Source organism: Eschrichtius robustus, chromosome 3 (assembly GCF_028021215.1).
Source record: "Eschrichtius robustus isolate mEscRob2 chromosome 3, mEscRob2.pri, whole genome shotgun sequence".
NCBI lineage: Eukaryota > Metazoa > Chordata > Mammalia > Artiodactyla > Eschrichtiidae > Eschrichtius > Eschrichtius robustus.
In genome coordinates, this window is record NC_090826.1 from 159,372,012 (window position 1) to 159,388,380 (window position 16,369).

The 16,369-nt window shown below is 36.3% G+C and overlaps 1 protein-coding gene and 1 long non-coding RNA gene across 3 annotated transcripts in view; one reads left to right on the forward strand and one right to left on the reverse strand.

Annotated features, from left to right (window-relative positions):
* WDR64 (WD repeat domain 64) overlaps positions 1–12,457 on the forward strand; it is a 151,201-nt gene extending 138,744 nt beyond the window's left edge. The window contains exons 25-28 of the mRNA XM_068541664.1: positions 696–801; positions 3,509–3,589; positions 4,427–4,540; positions 12,374–12,457. Coding sequence (XP_068397765.1) covers positions 696–801; positions 3,509–3,589; positions 4,427–4,540; positions 12,374–12,457 — 385 coding nt within the window. The remainder of the gene's footprint in view (positions 1–695; positions 802–3,508; positions 3,590–4,426; positions 4,541–12,373) is intronic.
* The window catches only part of LOC137763007 (uncharacterized), an 81,592-nt gene that overhangs the window by 28,378 nt on the left and 36,845 nt on the right, over positions 1–16,369 (reverse strand). The window lies entirely within an intron of this gene.

The window sequence follows — 16,369 nt, forward strand, 5'->3', positions numbered from 1 at the left end:
ACCCAGTTCTTAGTTCAGTACTTAGCACAAAGTAGGCACTCAAAAGATAACGTGGAACAGATAAAGAATGACTAGTGGAGAACATTACAAGCAGACGCAAAAGATATAAATGATAGATACAGAAGTTTGAAATGATATGATATATTTGGGATAGATTAAAGTAGGATATGTGTTCACATTTTGTTATAAGTAAATAATTATGTCTTGTGTGTAGCAAATCAGGCCTTCTTCTGTATAAATACTGCATTTTAGAACATACTACTTATTATCTTTAAAAAATGTTTTAATCCTTGGTTATAACTTTTAAAATATATGCATAGGTAAGTGTTAACTATAGTGGGAGCTGACCTGAGTCACACAAAAAATCAAACATTGGTTTTATACCAGAGATTTCCTCATCCTTACTATACAGTTTTTTCCCCCCCAGTGGCTATTAATGAATTTAACTACATGGAATGTTCGGGTTTAGTAGACATCTCTGTGGTTTCTTTGGAGGGAAATCTGGGAAGCCAAGTGGAATAAGGGTTAAGTGCAAAGGTCACATCGTTAGGACTGGTGCCATGGGAGCCAGAGAATTTGGAGGCCCAGACAAAGAAGTACATGATGGATACTTGCTGATTAGGCAGAAAATAAAAGGCGTGGGCATATCCTTAACTGTTTTTTGTGTGTTTGTGTATGTGTATCTTTATATGCAGATGGAAAAAAATGAGCTCGATGTCTTTGCTCTTCAAACGTACACCTCCTAAGGCCTTTGAAGTGGAACATGATTTTAAGTTTTTCAAGTCTCTTTCTTCTCCCAAGGTAACCTTAAAAAACAAACAAACAAACAAACAAAAACCTTTGCTTTTGTTTTTTTGAATTTAGATATGCCCGGTGTATTAGTTTTCTATTGCTGCTGTTACATATCCCTGCAAACTTGGTGGCTTAAACAATACAAATTAGTTATTTCACAGTTCTGTAGGTCAAAAGTCTGACTCAGGTTTTACTGGTGTTGCCAGAGCTGTGTTCCTTTCTGGAGGCTCTAGGGGAGAATCTCATACTCCTTAGTTTGTGGTCCCCTTCCTTCATCTTCAAAGCCAGAAATGTTGCAACTCTCTGCCCATTCTTCTGTGGTCACATATCTCTCTGACCAGTGGGAAATGTTCTCTGCTTTTAAAAATTCCTGTGACTAGATTGGGCCCACTTGGATAATCCATCACAAGGTTCTTAACCTTAGCCACATCTGCAAAGTCTCTTTCGCCAAGTGAGGCAATATATTCACAGATTCGGGGTGAGAGGAGTAGGGTGTGAATATCTTTGGTTGCCATTATTCTGCCTATCACAGATAGACACACTTTTCTTCAGTGCAGAAACAGGAGAGAAATGTACACTGTTATTTATTCTATTTCAATTTCTAAAATTTCTAAAAAACGGATATAGCATGAGTCTTTAGGCTAAGGTCTGGCATTAATTAATTAAAATGGATTTCCTCAAGATCTTCAACAATACAAAGCAAACTTATCTCCCATTTCTAACCTACAGTTGCCCAACCCTCTGTAAATCAGACTAACTGTTGTTTTCCTGAACATTTCTCTCAGTATTCTGTCCCTATAGTCCACCTGGTCTACCCTTGCCATATCCATGATCTCTCTCTGTCAAAGTCCATCCTACTTTTAACTGACAAAGTATTATTATCCAGAATAGGAAAAAATCAGTAAGTAGAAAAGGTAGTCCAATTTAAAAAACAGTCAAATACTTGAATAGATGCTTCACAAAAGGAAAAAAAATTACCAATAAATACATGAAAAGATGCTTAGCCTCATTAGTAATCATGGAAATGCACATCAATATTATAAGATAGCATTTTACAGCCACCAGCTTGGCAAATATCAAAAAGTCTGACAATCGGTGTGCATTTGGAACAATCAGAACAATAATCTGCTATCGGAAATAGTGTAAACTGCTAGAATCACTTTGGAAAATTATGTGACAGGCATTATCTAGTAAAGTTGAAAATAGGCATACTCTACTGAGTAGAAATTCTTGAGCAAGTGTTTGGGAGGCAGGAACAAGAGAGCTCAGAGCAGTATTGTTTGTAACAGCAAAAACCTGAAAGCAGCCTAAATGCTCATCAACAGTATAACTGGTAACTAAATTATGGCATATTTATAAATTGAAATACTATGGCACAGTAAAACTAAATGAACTAGAATAACATTCACCTACACGAATGAATGTTTGAGACATACTATTGAATGAGAAAAGTTTTGCATAAGAATATATACATAGCGATTTCATTTAGATAAAAATAGAGGAGAGGCAAAACTAAATAAAATATTGTTTTGGCAAAAAGCATAAAAGGTAAAATTGTATAAATAAAAGCAAGAGAATTAAGAATATAACATTCAGATTGTCATTATGTTTGAGAGCAGATGAAAAGGACTGCGAATGGCACACTGAAAACCTCAAAGTTGAGGGTATTGTTCCAATTTGTAAAACAGAGCAGTGTTCATTATGTCATTATTCTTTCACAGCATCAACTTCATGTTTAATAAATATTTAGCACTTTCCAAATGAAACAATTTTTATAAACCCTAGCTTTCTGTCCAAACAGAACTCAGTTTCTCCCAGAGGACAGGGTGACAGGCAGGAAAGGGACTGGCTGTGGAACGTAACAGACTTAGGTTTAATCTTAGATGTTATTTTCTCTAATTAATAATCTAATCCCTCAAAGAGTTCTTGTGAGGATTAAATGAGAAAATATATATGAGGTACATCGTAGGTACTCAATAAATGTTAATTCCACTTTCCCCAATCTCTCCTTGCTTTGTGTCTCATAACATGTCCACTTGCCATGTTCTACACTGAACTAGAATTATTGGTATACTTACTCTTACTTCTCACCTCCACCAATAAATCATAAGCTCTTTATGGGCAAAGATACATGTATAGCATATAAAAATTCCTCAATTTTGTTGAATAGCACAACCTAAAAATAAAGATTGGTATTCACTTTTAATATTTTCTTCCAATTTGAAGAGATAAATTTTTAAGTAATTTAACTGAAATATTAAATAAATTTGGGGAAATCTTTAGAAAGGTTTTAAAGTTCTTGAAACAACTGAATGCCCTCTTCTTACCACACCTTTGTCTTCTGAGTTTGTTGGTAAAATAACAAAGGGTTAATGCTTGAGGTAAAAGACCTTTTACTAAGGAATCTCTGATTTCTACCAGCAATTTTGTTTTGCCCATTCCTTTTCATTCTCAATTGTGTAATATTTATCAATTCACTTATTTTCTGTTAATTTCTTTTTGACATATTGTTATCAGTAATAATAAAACAATAGCACTAACTCTCACATTTAAGTAGCACATCACTATGTGCATTTGATCCTCATAGCTCATCAACAGGGAAAGAATTTGCTTAAGATCATGCAGCTAGTAAGTGGCAGTCAGAATTTGAATCCAGGAATTTTGCCACTTATGTAATGTGCCCTTTTCATTAAACATTCACTCCTCTGCTTTGCAGATTCGAAGACATACCTTGGAAGGTTTCATGACTGAAAACAGAGAGGCAGGGATTGTTTTTGGTTCTCTGCCTATATACAGGGTGAGTTGGAGGTATCTAGGACTAGAGTGGTTACAGAACAATAGGGAATCTGACATCTCATCCCTGACCCTGGGCTAAAAAGCAAGGTTGGAGAAAATCACACAACCAAGCAGAATGATGCTTCCATAAACATGTGGTGCCCGATCCCAGAGAAGTCTTCAGTTCTGTGTGTCAATGGCCTTGACCACTTGTCTCTGTCATTCCACACTAAACAATACTACATAAAACTATTTCAAACTTTACCCTGGCTCTTCATCACCTACAGGATAAAATCCAAATGCCTTTAGCCTGGCATACAAACCTCTCATGATCTGATCTCTGCCTGAACTGTATAACCCCACTTTCCACCACATTCTCCCATGTACCCTATACTCCAGCTATGCTAAATTACTTACCATTCCTTAAGCATCACTGTTCTTTCCTCTTTTGTGACTTTGCCTGTGCTGCCCCTCTGCCCATAACTCATCCACCACTTGTTTCCCTCCAAATCCCTATTCATCCTTCAAGTCTCCAACTCAGATAACTTCTGTTAAATTAAAGAATTAATTAACCAAGAATAATAAACCAAAGACAAAATATTACAACTTAATCTTAACCTATTTTTCCTTAAAATGTTACTTCTCTTTCCCAAGAACATGTTGATACCTATTACAGGTATCAAACACTTAAACTACAGATGATGCTAAGGGTAAAGTATCAGAATTAATAGTGGGCTCCTGGGAAGGTGGGTATATTTTAAAGCAGTTGGATCTTCTCACTCCCTATCCCCCACCCTTGAATTCATATTACAGAAGTTATCACTTTAAGTATGTCTAACTCCTCATTTATGGCTTCTAGGTACCAAGCCCCACTAGTCTAAGATTTCTTCCACTAATTGGTTCAGAGGCACGAAGGGACTCTTCAGATGGCGTTCCAGGAAAGAAGAAGGGAAGCCATGTTCAACATGAAAGAGTGAGTTAGTACTCAGAATTCCATAGTGTATCCCATTTCTGTTTGGATTGTTTCTTATTTCTGGGTCTAAAATTATCTCAGTTCCTACTTGGTTTACAAATATTCCAGGATGCATGTGTTTTATCTTAGTGAGATGAAAATCATGAATTTCCTGGAAAGACAGAAAAATCAAACAGGACCTCTGAGCCTGAAAAAGTAAAACTTTCTGAGAGCTAATTTCAGACTTAGGTTCACTGACTAATTTTAAAAGCTAGGCAGTATGACATGACATATCTGAGGGCTGTGTAGCCATCCTTGCTTCCTAACATTATTGTACCTGCAGGATGGAGCCAAGACATCAATAAGTTTCTGGCTTACCAGCCAAGCCAAAGAGAATGCTTTCCACATACTGGGTTGGACAAAAAGTAAAAGTAAATCTTACAGAAAACCCCAAACAAACTTTTTGGCCACCCCAATATTAGTAGGAAAACTAACACAAAACTTTACAGTTTACATAGTATTTTTATAAATGATTCTTTTGATTTTCACAAAAATCACACAAAGTGTTATACCCATTGTAGAATTGGAAAAAAGTGGAGCCAAAAGGGAGGTTAAGTGACTTGCCAAGATCACATAAAATTAAGTGATAACCTGAGGTCAACATTTTACTCCAAATTTCATGCTCATTCTCTTAAACCAAACAGCCTAAAAAACTCAAACCTTAAAACTCTTCTACTAGTTCTAGGAAGTTTATATGAGCCTAACTTAAAATGTGGTCATTTATCTAGTTACTAAAATTGATCAAAAATTAAGAGGAAGATCTAACATATCGTAATTTTTATTTTTATTTTTTTTAATTTTATTTTTTTTATTTTTATCTTTTGGCCACACCACATGGCATGCAGGAACTTAGTTACCCAACCAGGGATCAAACCCGTGACCCCTGCAGTGGAAGCGCAGAGACCTAACCACTTGACCACCAGGGAATTCCCTTTTTATTATTTTTAAATTTATTTATTTATTTATTTTAAATTTAACAAATTACTTTTCTAATTAAGTTGCCATATTTTTTAAAGTAATTAATTAATTAATTAATTAATTAATTAATTAATTAATTTTTGGCTGTGTTGAGTCTTCGTTTCTGTGCGAGGGCTTTCTCTAGTCACGGCGAGCGGGGGCCACTCTTCATCGTGGTGCGCGGGCCTCTCACTGTCGCGGCCTCTCTTGTTGTGGAGCCCAAGCTCCAGATGCGCAGGCTCAGCAGTTGTGGCTCACGGGCCTAGTTGCTCCGCGGCATGTGGGATCTTCCCAGACCAGGGCTCAAACCCATGTCCCCTGCATTGGCAGGCAGATTCTCAACCACTGCACCACCAGGGAAGCCCTATTTTTATTTTTAATTTTTATTTTGTATTGCAGTATAGTTGATTTACAATGTTGTGTTAGTTTCAGGTGTACAATAAAGTGATTAGCTTACACATATACATATACATATATCTATTCTTTTTCAGATTCTTTACCCATATAGGTTATTCCAGAGTATTGAGTAGATTTCCCTATGCTATACAGTAGGTCCTGGTTGATTATCTATTTTATATACAGTAGTGTGTATATGTTAATCCCAACCTCCTATTTTCTCTCTCCCACCAACCTTTCCCATTTGGTAACCATAAGTTTGTTTTCTAAGTATGTGAGTCTGTTTCTGTTTTGTAAATAAGTTCATTGGTATCTTTCTTTTTCGATTCTGCATATAAGTGACATCATATGATATTTGTCTTTCTCTGTCTGACTTACTTCACTTAGTATGATAATCTCCAGGTCCATCCATGTTGCTGCAAAAGGCATTATTTCTTCCTTTTTAATGGCTGAGTAATATTCCATTGTATATATGTACCACATCTTTATCCATTCATCTTTCAATGGATGTTTAGGTTGCTTCCATGTCTTGGCTATTGTAAACAGCACTGCAATGAACATTGGGGTGCATGTATCCTTCCGGACCATGTTTTTCTTGGGATATATGCCCAGGAGTGGGATTGCTGGGTCATATGGTAGCTCTATTTTTAGTTTCTTAAGGAACATTCAGACTGTTCTCCATAGTGGTTGTAACAAACTTACATTCCCACCAACAGTGTAGGAGAGTTCCCTTTTCTCCACGCCCTCTCCAGAAGTTATTGTTTGTAGACTTTTTGATGATGGCCATTCTGACTGGTGTGAGGTGATATCTCACTGTAGTTTTGATTTGCATTTCTCTAATAATTAGTGATGTTGAGCATCTTTTCATGTGCCTCTTGGCCATCTTTAGGCCTTCTGTGGAGAAATGTCTATTTAGGTCTTCTGTCCATTTTTTGATTGGTTTGTTTAATTTTTGATATTGAGCTGCATGAGCTGTTTGTAAATTTTGGAGATTAATCCATTGTCAGTCGCACTGTTTGCAAATATTTTCTCCCATTCTGTGGGTCATCTTATTTTATTTATGGTTTCCTTTGGTGTGCAAAAAAAGCATTTGAGTTTAATTAAGTCTCATTTGTTTATTTTGGGGTTTTTTCCCATTACTCTAGGAGGTGGATCGAAAAAGATACTGTGGTGATTTATGTCAAAGTTGGTTCTGCCTATGTTTTCCCCTAACAGTTTTATAGTATCCAACCTTACATTTGGGCCTTTAATCTGTTTTGAGTTTATTTTTAGCTAGGACTTCCAAAACTATGTTGAATAAGAGTGGAGAGAGTGGACATCCTTGTCTTGTTCCTGATCTTAGAGGAAATGCTTTCAGCTTTTTGTCTTTAGGTACGATGTTAGCTGTGGGCTTGTCATATATGGCCTTTATTATGTTGAGGTAGTTTCCCTCTATGCCCCTTTCTGGAGAGTTTTTATCATAAATGGGTGTTGAATTTTGTCAAAAGATTTTTCTGCATCTACTGAGATGATCATATGGATTTTATTCTTCAGTTTGTTAATGTGGTGTATCACAATGTTCAATTTTCAGATATTGAAAAATCCTTGCATCCCTGGAATAAATCCCACTTGATCATGGTGTATGACCCTTTTAATGTATTGTTGGATTCACTTTGCTAGTATTTTGTTGAGGATTTTCGCATGTATGTTCATCAGTGATATTGGCCTGTAATTGTCTTTTCTTGTGGTAACTTTGTCTGGTTTTGGTATCAGGGTGATGGTGGACTCATAGAATGAGTTTGGGAGTGTTCCTTCCTCTGAGATTTTTTGGAATAGTTTCAGAAGGATAGGTGTCAACTCTTCTCTAAATGTTTGATAGAATTCATCTCTGAAGCCATCGTTCCTGGACTTCTGTTTGTTGGAAGTTTTTAAATCACAGTTGCAATTTCAGTACTTGTGATTGGTCTGTTCATATTTTCTATTTCTTCCTGGTTCAGTCTTGGGAGATTTACCTTTCTAAGAATTTGTCCATTTCTCCTAGGTTGTCCATTTTATTGGCATATAGTTGCTGGTACTAGTCTCTTATGATCCTTTGTATTTCTGTGGTGTCCACTGTAACTTCTCCTTTTTCATTTCTAATTTTATTGATTTGAGCCCTCTCCCTCTTTTTCTTGATGGGTCTGGCTAAAGCTTTATCAATTTTGTTTATCTTTTCAAAGAACCAGCTTTTAGTTTCATTGATCTTTTCTATTCTTTTCTTCATTTCTATTTCATTTATTTTTGCTCTGGTCTTTATGATTTCTGTCCTTTTACTAACTTTGGGTTTTGTTCGTTTTTCTTTCTCCAGTTGCTTTACGTTTAAGGTTAGGTTATTGAAGATTTTTCTTGTTTCCTGAGGTACAATTTTATTGCTATAAACTTTCCTCTTAGAACTCCTTTTGCTGCGTCTCATAGGTTTTGGATCATCATGTTTTCATTTTCATTTGTCTCTGGGCATTTTTTTATTTCTCCTTTGATTTCTTCAGTGATCCATTGGTTGTGTGGTAGCATATTGTTTAGCCTCCACGTGCTTTATCTTTTTTTTTTTTGGAGTTTTTTTCTTGTGGTTGATTTCTAGTCTCAAAGTGTTGTGGTTGGAAAAGATGCTCGATACAATTTCAATTTTCTTAAATTTATCAAGGCTTTTTTATTGCCCAGCATGTGATCTATCCAGGAGAATATTTCCATGTGCACTTGAAAAGAATGTGTATTCTGCTGCTTTTGGATGGAATGCTCTATAAATATCAATTAAGTCTATCTGTTCTAATGTGTCATTTAAGGCCTGTGTTTCTTTATTGATTTTCTGTCTGGATGATCTGTTCATTGATGAAAGTGGGGTGTTAAAGTCCCCCACTATTGTTTGTTTATTTATTCATTTATTTATCTTTTGGCTGCATAGGGTCTTAGTTGTGGCACATGGGATCTTCGTTGAGGCATGCAGGGTCTTTTGTTGTGGCGTGCAGGCTTCTCTCTAGTTGTGGCATGTGGGTTTTCTCTTCTCTACTTGTGGTGGACAGGCTCCAGAGCACATGAGCTCTATAGTTTGCAGCACACAGGCTCTCTAGTTAAGCCACACTACCTCAGTAGTTGTAGCATGTGGGCTTAACTGCCCCGCAGCATGTGGGATCCTAGTTCCCCAACCAGGGCTTGAACCCCCGTCCCCTGCATTGGAAGGCAGATTCTTTACTACTGAACCACCAGGGAAGTCCCCCAACCCACTATTATTTTGTTACTGTTGATTTCTCCTTTTATGGCTGTTAGAATTTGCCATATATATTGAGGTGCTCCTATGTTGGGTGCATATATATTTACAATTGTTATGTCTTCTCTTGGATTGATCCCTTGATCATTATGTAGTGTCCTTCTTTGTCTCTTATAGCAGTCTCTATTTTAAAGTCTATTTTGTCTGATATGAGTATTGCTACTCTAGCTTTCTTTTGATTTCCATTTGCATGGAATATCTCTTTCTATCCCCTCACTTTCAGTCTGTATGTGTCCCTAGATCTGAAGTGGGTCTCTTATAGAATGCATATTTTTGAGTCTTGTTTTCATATCCATTCAACCAGTCTAAGTTCTCTGGCTGAAGCATTTAATCCATTTACGTTTAAGGTAATTATCGAAATGTATGTTCCTGTTGCCATTTTGTTAATTGTTTTGGATTTACTTTTGTAGGTCTTTTTTCTTCCCTTCCTCTTTTGGTCTCTTCTCTGGTGATTTAATGACTATCTTTAGTGTTGTGTTTGGATTCCTTTTTCTTTTTTGTTTGTATATCTATTGTAGATTTTTGGTTTGCAGTTATCATCAGGTTTTGATATAGCAGTCTCTATATAAACACGATTGTTTTAAGTTCCTGGTCTCCTAAATTTCAGATGCATTTCCAATATTCTGCATTTGTCCTCTCCTCTTATCATGATTGCTGGTTTTGATATCATATTTGTGTGTGTATGATTTCCTACCTTTACTGTATGTTTGCCTTTACCAGTGAGCTTTTCCACTTGTAATTTTCTTGTTTCTAGTTGTGGCCTTTTCTTTTCTGCCTAGAGAAGTTCCTTTAGCATTGGCTGTAAAGCTGGTTTGGTGGTGCTGAATTCTCTTAGCTTTTGCTTGTCTGTAAAGCTTGATTTCTCCATCATATCTGAACAAGAGCCTTGCTGGGTAGTTTTCTTGGTTATAGTTTTTTTTTTCCCTTTTTCCCTTTAAACCTATATATAGGTTTAACTATACCATGCCACTCTCTTCTGGTCTACAGAGTTTCTGCTGTAGAAACTTATGGGGATCCCCTTGTATGTTATTTGTTGCTTTTTTCTTGTTGCTTTTAATATTTTCTTTCTTTCTTTAATTTTTGTCAATTCGATTAATATGTGTCTCAGTGTGTTCCTCCTTGGGTTTATCCTGCCTGGGACTCTCTGCACTTCCTGGACTTGGCTGACTGTTTCACATATTAGGGATGTTTTCAGCTATTATCTCTTCAAATAGCTTTTCTGGCCCTTTCTTTCTCTTTTCTCCTTGTGGGACACCTATAATGTGAATGTCTGTGCATTTAATGTTCTCCTAGAGGTCTTAAACTGTCCTTATTTCTTCTCATTCTTTTTTTTTTTATTCTGTTCTGTGGCAGTAATTTCCACCAGTCTGTCTTGCAGCTCACTTATCCATTTTTTCTGCCTCATTTATTCTGCTATTGATTCCTTCTGGTGTATTTTTCATTGCAGTTATTGTATTGTTCAACTCTGTTTGTTTGTTCCTTATGCCTTCTAGCTCTTTGGTAAACATTTCTTGTATCTTTTTGGTCTACGCCTCCATTCTTTTTCGAGATCTGGCATGATCTTTACTATCATTACTCTGAATTGTTTTTTGGATATATTGCCTATCTCCACTTCACTTAGTTGTTCTGAGGTTTTATCTTGTTCTTTCATCTGGAACATATTCCTCTGCCATCTCATTTTTTCTAGCTTTCAGTTTGCAGTCTCCATTCTGTAGGCTGTAGGACTGTAGTTTCTCTTGCTTCTGATGTCTTCCCCCTGGTGGCTGAGTCTGTTCTAAGAGGCTTGGGCAGGTTTCCTGGTGGGAGGGACCAGTGCCTGTCCTCTGGTCGATGGAGCTGGGTCTTGTCCCTCTGGTGGCCAGGGCTGTGTCAAGGGGTGTGTTTAGAGGGGGCTGTGGGCTCAGGAAGACTTTAGGCAGCCTGTGTGCTGATGGGTGGGGCTTTGTTCCTGCCCCATTGTTTGTTTGACCTGAGGCACCCCAGCACTGGAGCCTACAGGCTGTTGGGTGGTACCAGGACTTGGTGTCAAAATGGCAACCTCCAGGAGAGCTCATGTCCATGAGTATTTCCCAGTACCTCTGCCCCAGTGTCCTTGTCCCCACAGTGAGCCACAGCCTCCCTCACCTCCCCAGGAGACCCTCCAAGACCAGCTAGTAGGTCTGGCCCAGGCTCCTATGAAGTCACTGCTTTTTTCCCGAGGTCCTTGTGTACACAAGACCTTGTGTGTGCCCTCCAAGAGTTGAGTTTCTGTTTCCCCCAGTCCTGTGGAGTTGCTGAGATCAAATCCCATTTGCATTCAAAGCCAAATGCTCTGGGGAATCCTCCTCCTGATGCCAGACCCCCAGGCTGGGGTGCCTGATGTGGGGCTCAGAACTCTCGCTCCTGTGGGAAAACCTCTGTGATTTAATTATTTTCCAGTTTGTGGGTTGCTCACCCAGCAAGTATGGGATTTGACTGTATCACAGATGCACACCTCCTACTGTCTTATTGTGGCTTCTTTGTCTTTGAAAGTAGAATATCTTTTTGGTAGGTTCCAGGTTTTTTGTTGATGGTTTTCAGCAGTTAGTTGTGATTTTGATGTTTTCATGAGAAGAGGTGAGCTTAAGTGCTTCTACTCCACAATCTTGTCTCCTCTCTGACAAATTTAGACACTTCTTGATCTAAATTTTGAAACCAAATGAGCTTAACTTTTTATATGCATGTTTTATAAAAATATCTAATTCAAAACTAACTTTTTTTTTCTCATTTGTGGGATCATCACTTGATTTTATTTTTTTATTAGACAATGGACTCATGATATTAATATTACAACAACCTAACAAGCTTCTTTGTTTTCTTTTCTTTTCTTTTATTTTAACCAACCCCCAACCCTTTACAGATTAGGCAGAGAATCCCAAGAATGGATAATTCCAGAGTTAAGTAGTTCTAAAGCCTTTGCTCTTCCACCATGAGCTGCTGGAGCCTCACCTCTTATTTTTTTTTTTTTTTAAACATTTTTACCCTGGAGGCACACAGGATAGCTAAGTAAATCACTAAACTTTCTTCCTTTAATCTTTTAGGAGGATTAAAATCTTCATAAAAATTAGTGGTACAGATTGACTCTAAAAAATTGTGTTTGTCATATAATGCAGTTACTAACTGACCTATCCTTTATTTCACAGGTACAACGGAGAAGAAGTCTGAAAAGAAATTTGGTCCCACAAATAAACCTGACTTCTTCTTTCTTCCCAGCCATCCCCAAGTGAAGAGAGAAAAATCAGAAGTGGCTGCTGTTGCCTGAGCTGCACATCAAATGGCAAGGTCTCAGTGATACTCCAGTCTTTATTTCAGGATGAAAGTGAGGGTCTATCAGATATTGTCACCCATCTCTGTATCCTCAGGCCATCCTATTGATGGAAAAGATTACTCAGGGTGTTCAGATGGCCTCATCTCTGAATACCACGCAAGCAGCAACATCCAGTTGGCCAGCTTCCTTCATACATGGAAATCCACTTACTGAATAAGGAATATTTCTTATTTACTGTCAGAAAAATGACTCATAAAGAAACAAAGAAAATCAACAGCATAAGTAGATCTAAAATAATATGGTTATCAATGACTTGTTTTCCACCTCCCCCCATTGTTCACCCTAATTTATAACCAGAATTATTATCAGAATGTACGCAGTAAGAGGCAAATTACTTATGTGTCATGCTATGTGCAGTATAAAGAGAATTATTATTACAAAGAAAAATGTGCCAGTCAAGCCTCTAGCTATTTGTCTTTTTCATTTAGAGAAATGTCATATGGAAGAAAATGCTCAGAGTTTCTTAAAGTCAGAAGTTATTTGCATTTATACTATAAATGACTCCAGATAATAGAACTTGAATGATTATCTGAAGTTGCTGGGGTTCATCTTTTACTGATACCTTTATTAATTGATTCTGATATTTTGATCAAATGATTAATTTCACCATTGGATACTCAAGTAAAAAATGAAACATCTACATCTGATCAATAATAAATGAGATTTTAAATAAGTCAAAGACATGAGGAAGTATCAAGAATTGAAGCCTGAAGACTGGCTGACCCAAGTCATTTCGGGAAAAATATTTGTGGTTCTAAGTAATAAAAGCATTCCTGTGTCAAGGGTTAGTCTACATTCCCCAAAGCACAAGGCGACATGGGAAGAAAAAACTATGGTCCCTGAACATTTGATACTGCCTTTACACTCTAGGAAGTGTTCTATAATTCTTAAATCCCAACAACTTTGGAAAACTAAGCAAATTTTTTATGTTTATTTATAGACATGTACTAATTTTTGTTGTTCATAGGAAGCTAATCATTTTTCCTATTGATTTTTTTTCTTTTAACTTTTTTCTTCACTTATTTTAATTACATTCAAAACTAAAGTTCCAACAGAAAATACTGAACATTAAGGTTTTTTAATTTTTTAAAAATAATTTGTATAATTTACTCAAATGAAAGAAAAGACTCCAGGAAAAACAGAATATAGTTATGGGAAATTGGCCCTAAATACCTAAGAAAGCCAGGAGATTCTTTTTTTTTCTTTAATTGAGGTATAATTGACATATAATATTATATTAGTTTCAGGGGTACAATAAAATGATTCAATATTAGTATATTTTGTGAAGTGATCTCCACAGTAAGTCTAATTAACATCCATCCCCATACATAGTTACATTTCTTTTTTTTCTTATGATGAGGACTTTTAAGATCTACTCTCTGGGGAGCACATGGGGGAGCAGCTGGAGTGCAGGCACCTGAGGGTTGCTGAGGAATAAAAAAAACAAACAAAAAACAAAGATCTACTCACAGAAACTTTCAAATATACAACACAGTATTATTAACTATAGTCACAGTGTCATACTTTACATCCCCATGACTTATTTATTTTATAACTGGAAGTCTGTACCTTGTAACCTCCTTTACCCATTTTGCCCCAGAAGACGCTTTTTTTAAAAAAAATTCTAAAAGTAAGAAGAAAATTCAAAGGAGTTTATGAAAATGATCTCATTTCCTGCCTTTCAATCTCAGTTGTAAAAGAAGGCCATTTCATCCCTAGGCATAGATTTCCTAGAACAAGACAATATTGAATACCCTTGCCATGCACTCAATTCCTTTAATGTGGCATTCAAGGCCCTAAATTAGCATCCCTCTCCTTTTTTGACTGAGGAATTCTCTCAAACCTCTTTTAACAGAAATATACAATTTCTTGACCCTCATAATTTTAAAAAATATTTTGGAATTTTTGCACATTATGTAATAAATGATTGTATTTTAGTCAGTAAAATGTTAAGAATAGCAGTATAACTAATTATGTGATTATAATAATTTTTAATGATACACAAAATATGCAGAAAAATTTTGTCTTTTCCCTCACTTATCAAATGACAGGCCAAGTAAATTAATCATTTAAGAAAAGGCTTAACTTGGTGACAAATAAATAAAAATATTTTATTTTAGTGTGGAGTTAAAATATTTACTAAAACATAAGGTAATGATTTCTGCTTCAGGTAATGGTAGACTACGTAGTTTGGACCAATCACTCCCACTGAAGACAACTAAGAAACACGGACAAAATAAAGAAAACATATCTATGAAGGCATCTGATCACAAATGGGATGGTGAAGCATGAATGTACCAGATTCTAGGGGAGGACTGAGGCCCAACTTTTGAAGCTAATTTTCTCCTGTAAGCATGTGGTGATTCAAGAATGGAAGATTAAGTGGCTAAGGAGTTGAAGTAATAATTAGGGCTAAAGGGACAGGGAATGGAATCCAGGCCCCATCAAGGTATAATCCCCTCTAGCTTTGGGTTGAGGATCCAAAAACCTGCATATTAGAAATAAGAGTGACATAAAGCTAAACAGATCTTCACTGGGGACTACAGTTCTGCCTCCAGTTATTTTAATCCCTGAAATTGGACTAAGATAATCCTAAATTGCTAGAGTACCCAGGAGCCTTCAGAAGCAAGAGTACATACTGTGGAGAAAGATGATGTCATCTTAGGCCTTAAAGTATATCTTTACTATTCCAAATATATATCTATGACACTACAAAAAATGACTAGGTACATGAGGACACAAGACAACAAGAATGACAACTGACAGAAACAGCAGATAATAGAAACAACACCTGGGGACTCCAGATATAGACTTTAAAATAACTGTGCTTATTATATTGGAGGAGATAAAACACAAGATTTAGAATTTTAGCAGAGAAATAGAAATTGTTGATAAGAACCAAATGGAAATTCTAGAACCAAAAAACACAATGACAAAAATGAAAAACTCAGTCAAAGGATATAACAACAGACTAAGTCAACTAAAGAGAAAATTAGTGAGCTGAAAAATATAGGTTACAAGGAATTATCCGTAAAGAAGCACTGAGAGATGGAAAGATGAAAAAAGGAGAGGGTAAAAGCAGAATTGAGATAATATGAAAAATAACAGTAGTACCAGGAGAGAAAAGAATAGGGTAGCAGCAATATTCAGTTAGTTTTCAAAATCTGATAAAAGCCTCTAACCTACAGAATCAGGAAGAGCCATTGGCCTTAGTCAAAATAAACAATTATTAATTAAAAAATGCAAATCCACACATTTCATAGTAAAATTGCTGAAAATTGAACAAAGAACAAATTATGGAAGCAACAGAAGTAGAAAAAGGACAAAATATCTTCAAAGTAGCACAATTAAGAGGACTTCTGCCAACTTCTCCACAGAAAAATATGATTGTGAGGGGCCAGAAAACATAGAATGATATCCTCGAAGTTCTGAAATAAAATGAATGCCAGCTAAGCATTCTCAATCAAGGGGAAAATAGCTAAAAATCACATAGGATTCTGGACAACAAAAATTGAGGAAATTAATCATAGTAGAAACACATTAAAGAAAGTACTAAAGGATATTATTTAAGAAGATGGAAAATGGATAGGAGTTCAGAGATGGAAAATCGTATACAAGTGGTTAACTTAAATGAACATTAACAGGATAAAGCAATAACAGTAGTGTCATAAAGTTTTAAAATACAGATAATTTAAAAATAGACAGGGGTGTGACCACGATTAGGCCAAGAGTAGGAAGACCACGAGCTCACCACTCCCATGGGCAAACCAAAATTACAACTATTTACAGAGACCCTATTGGTGAGAATGAC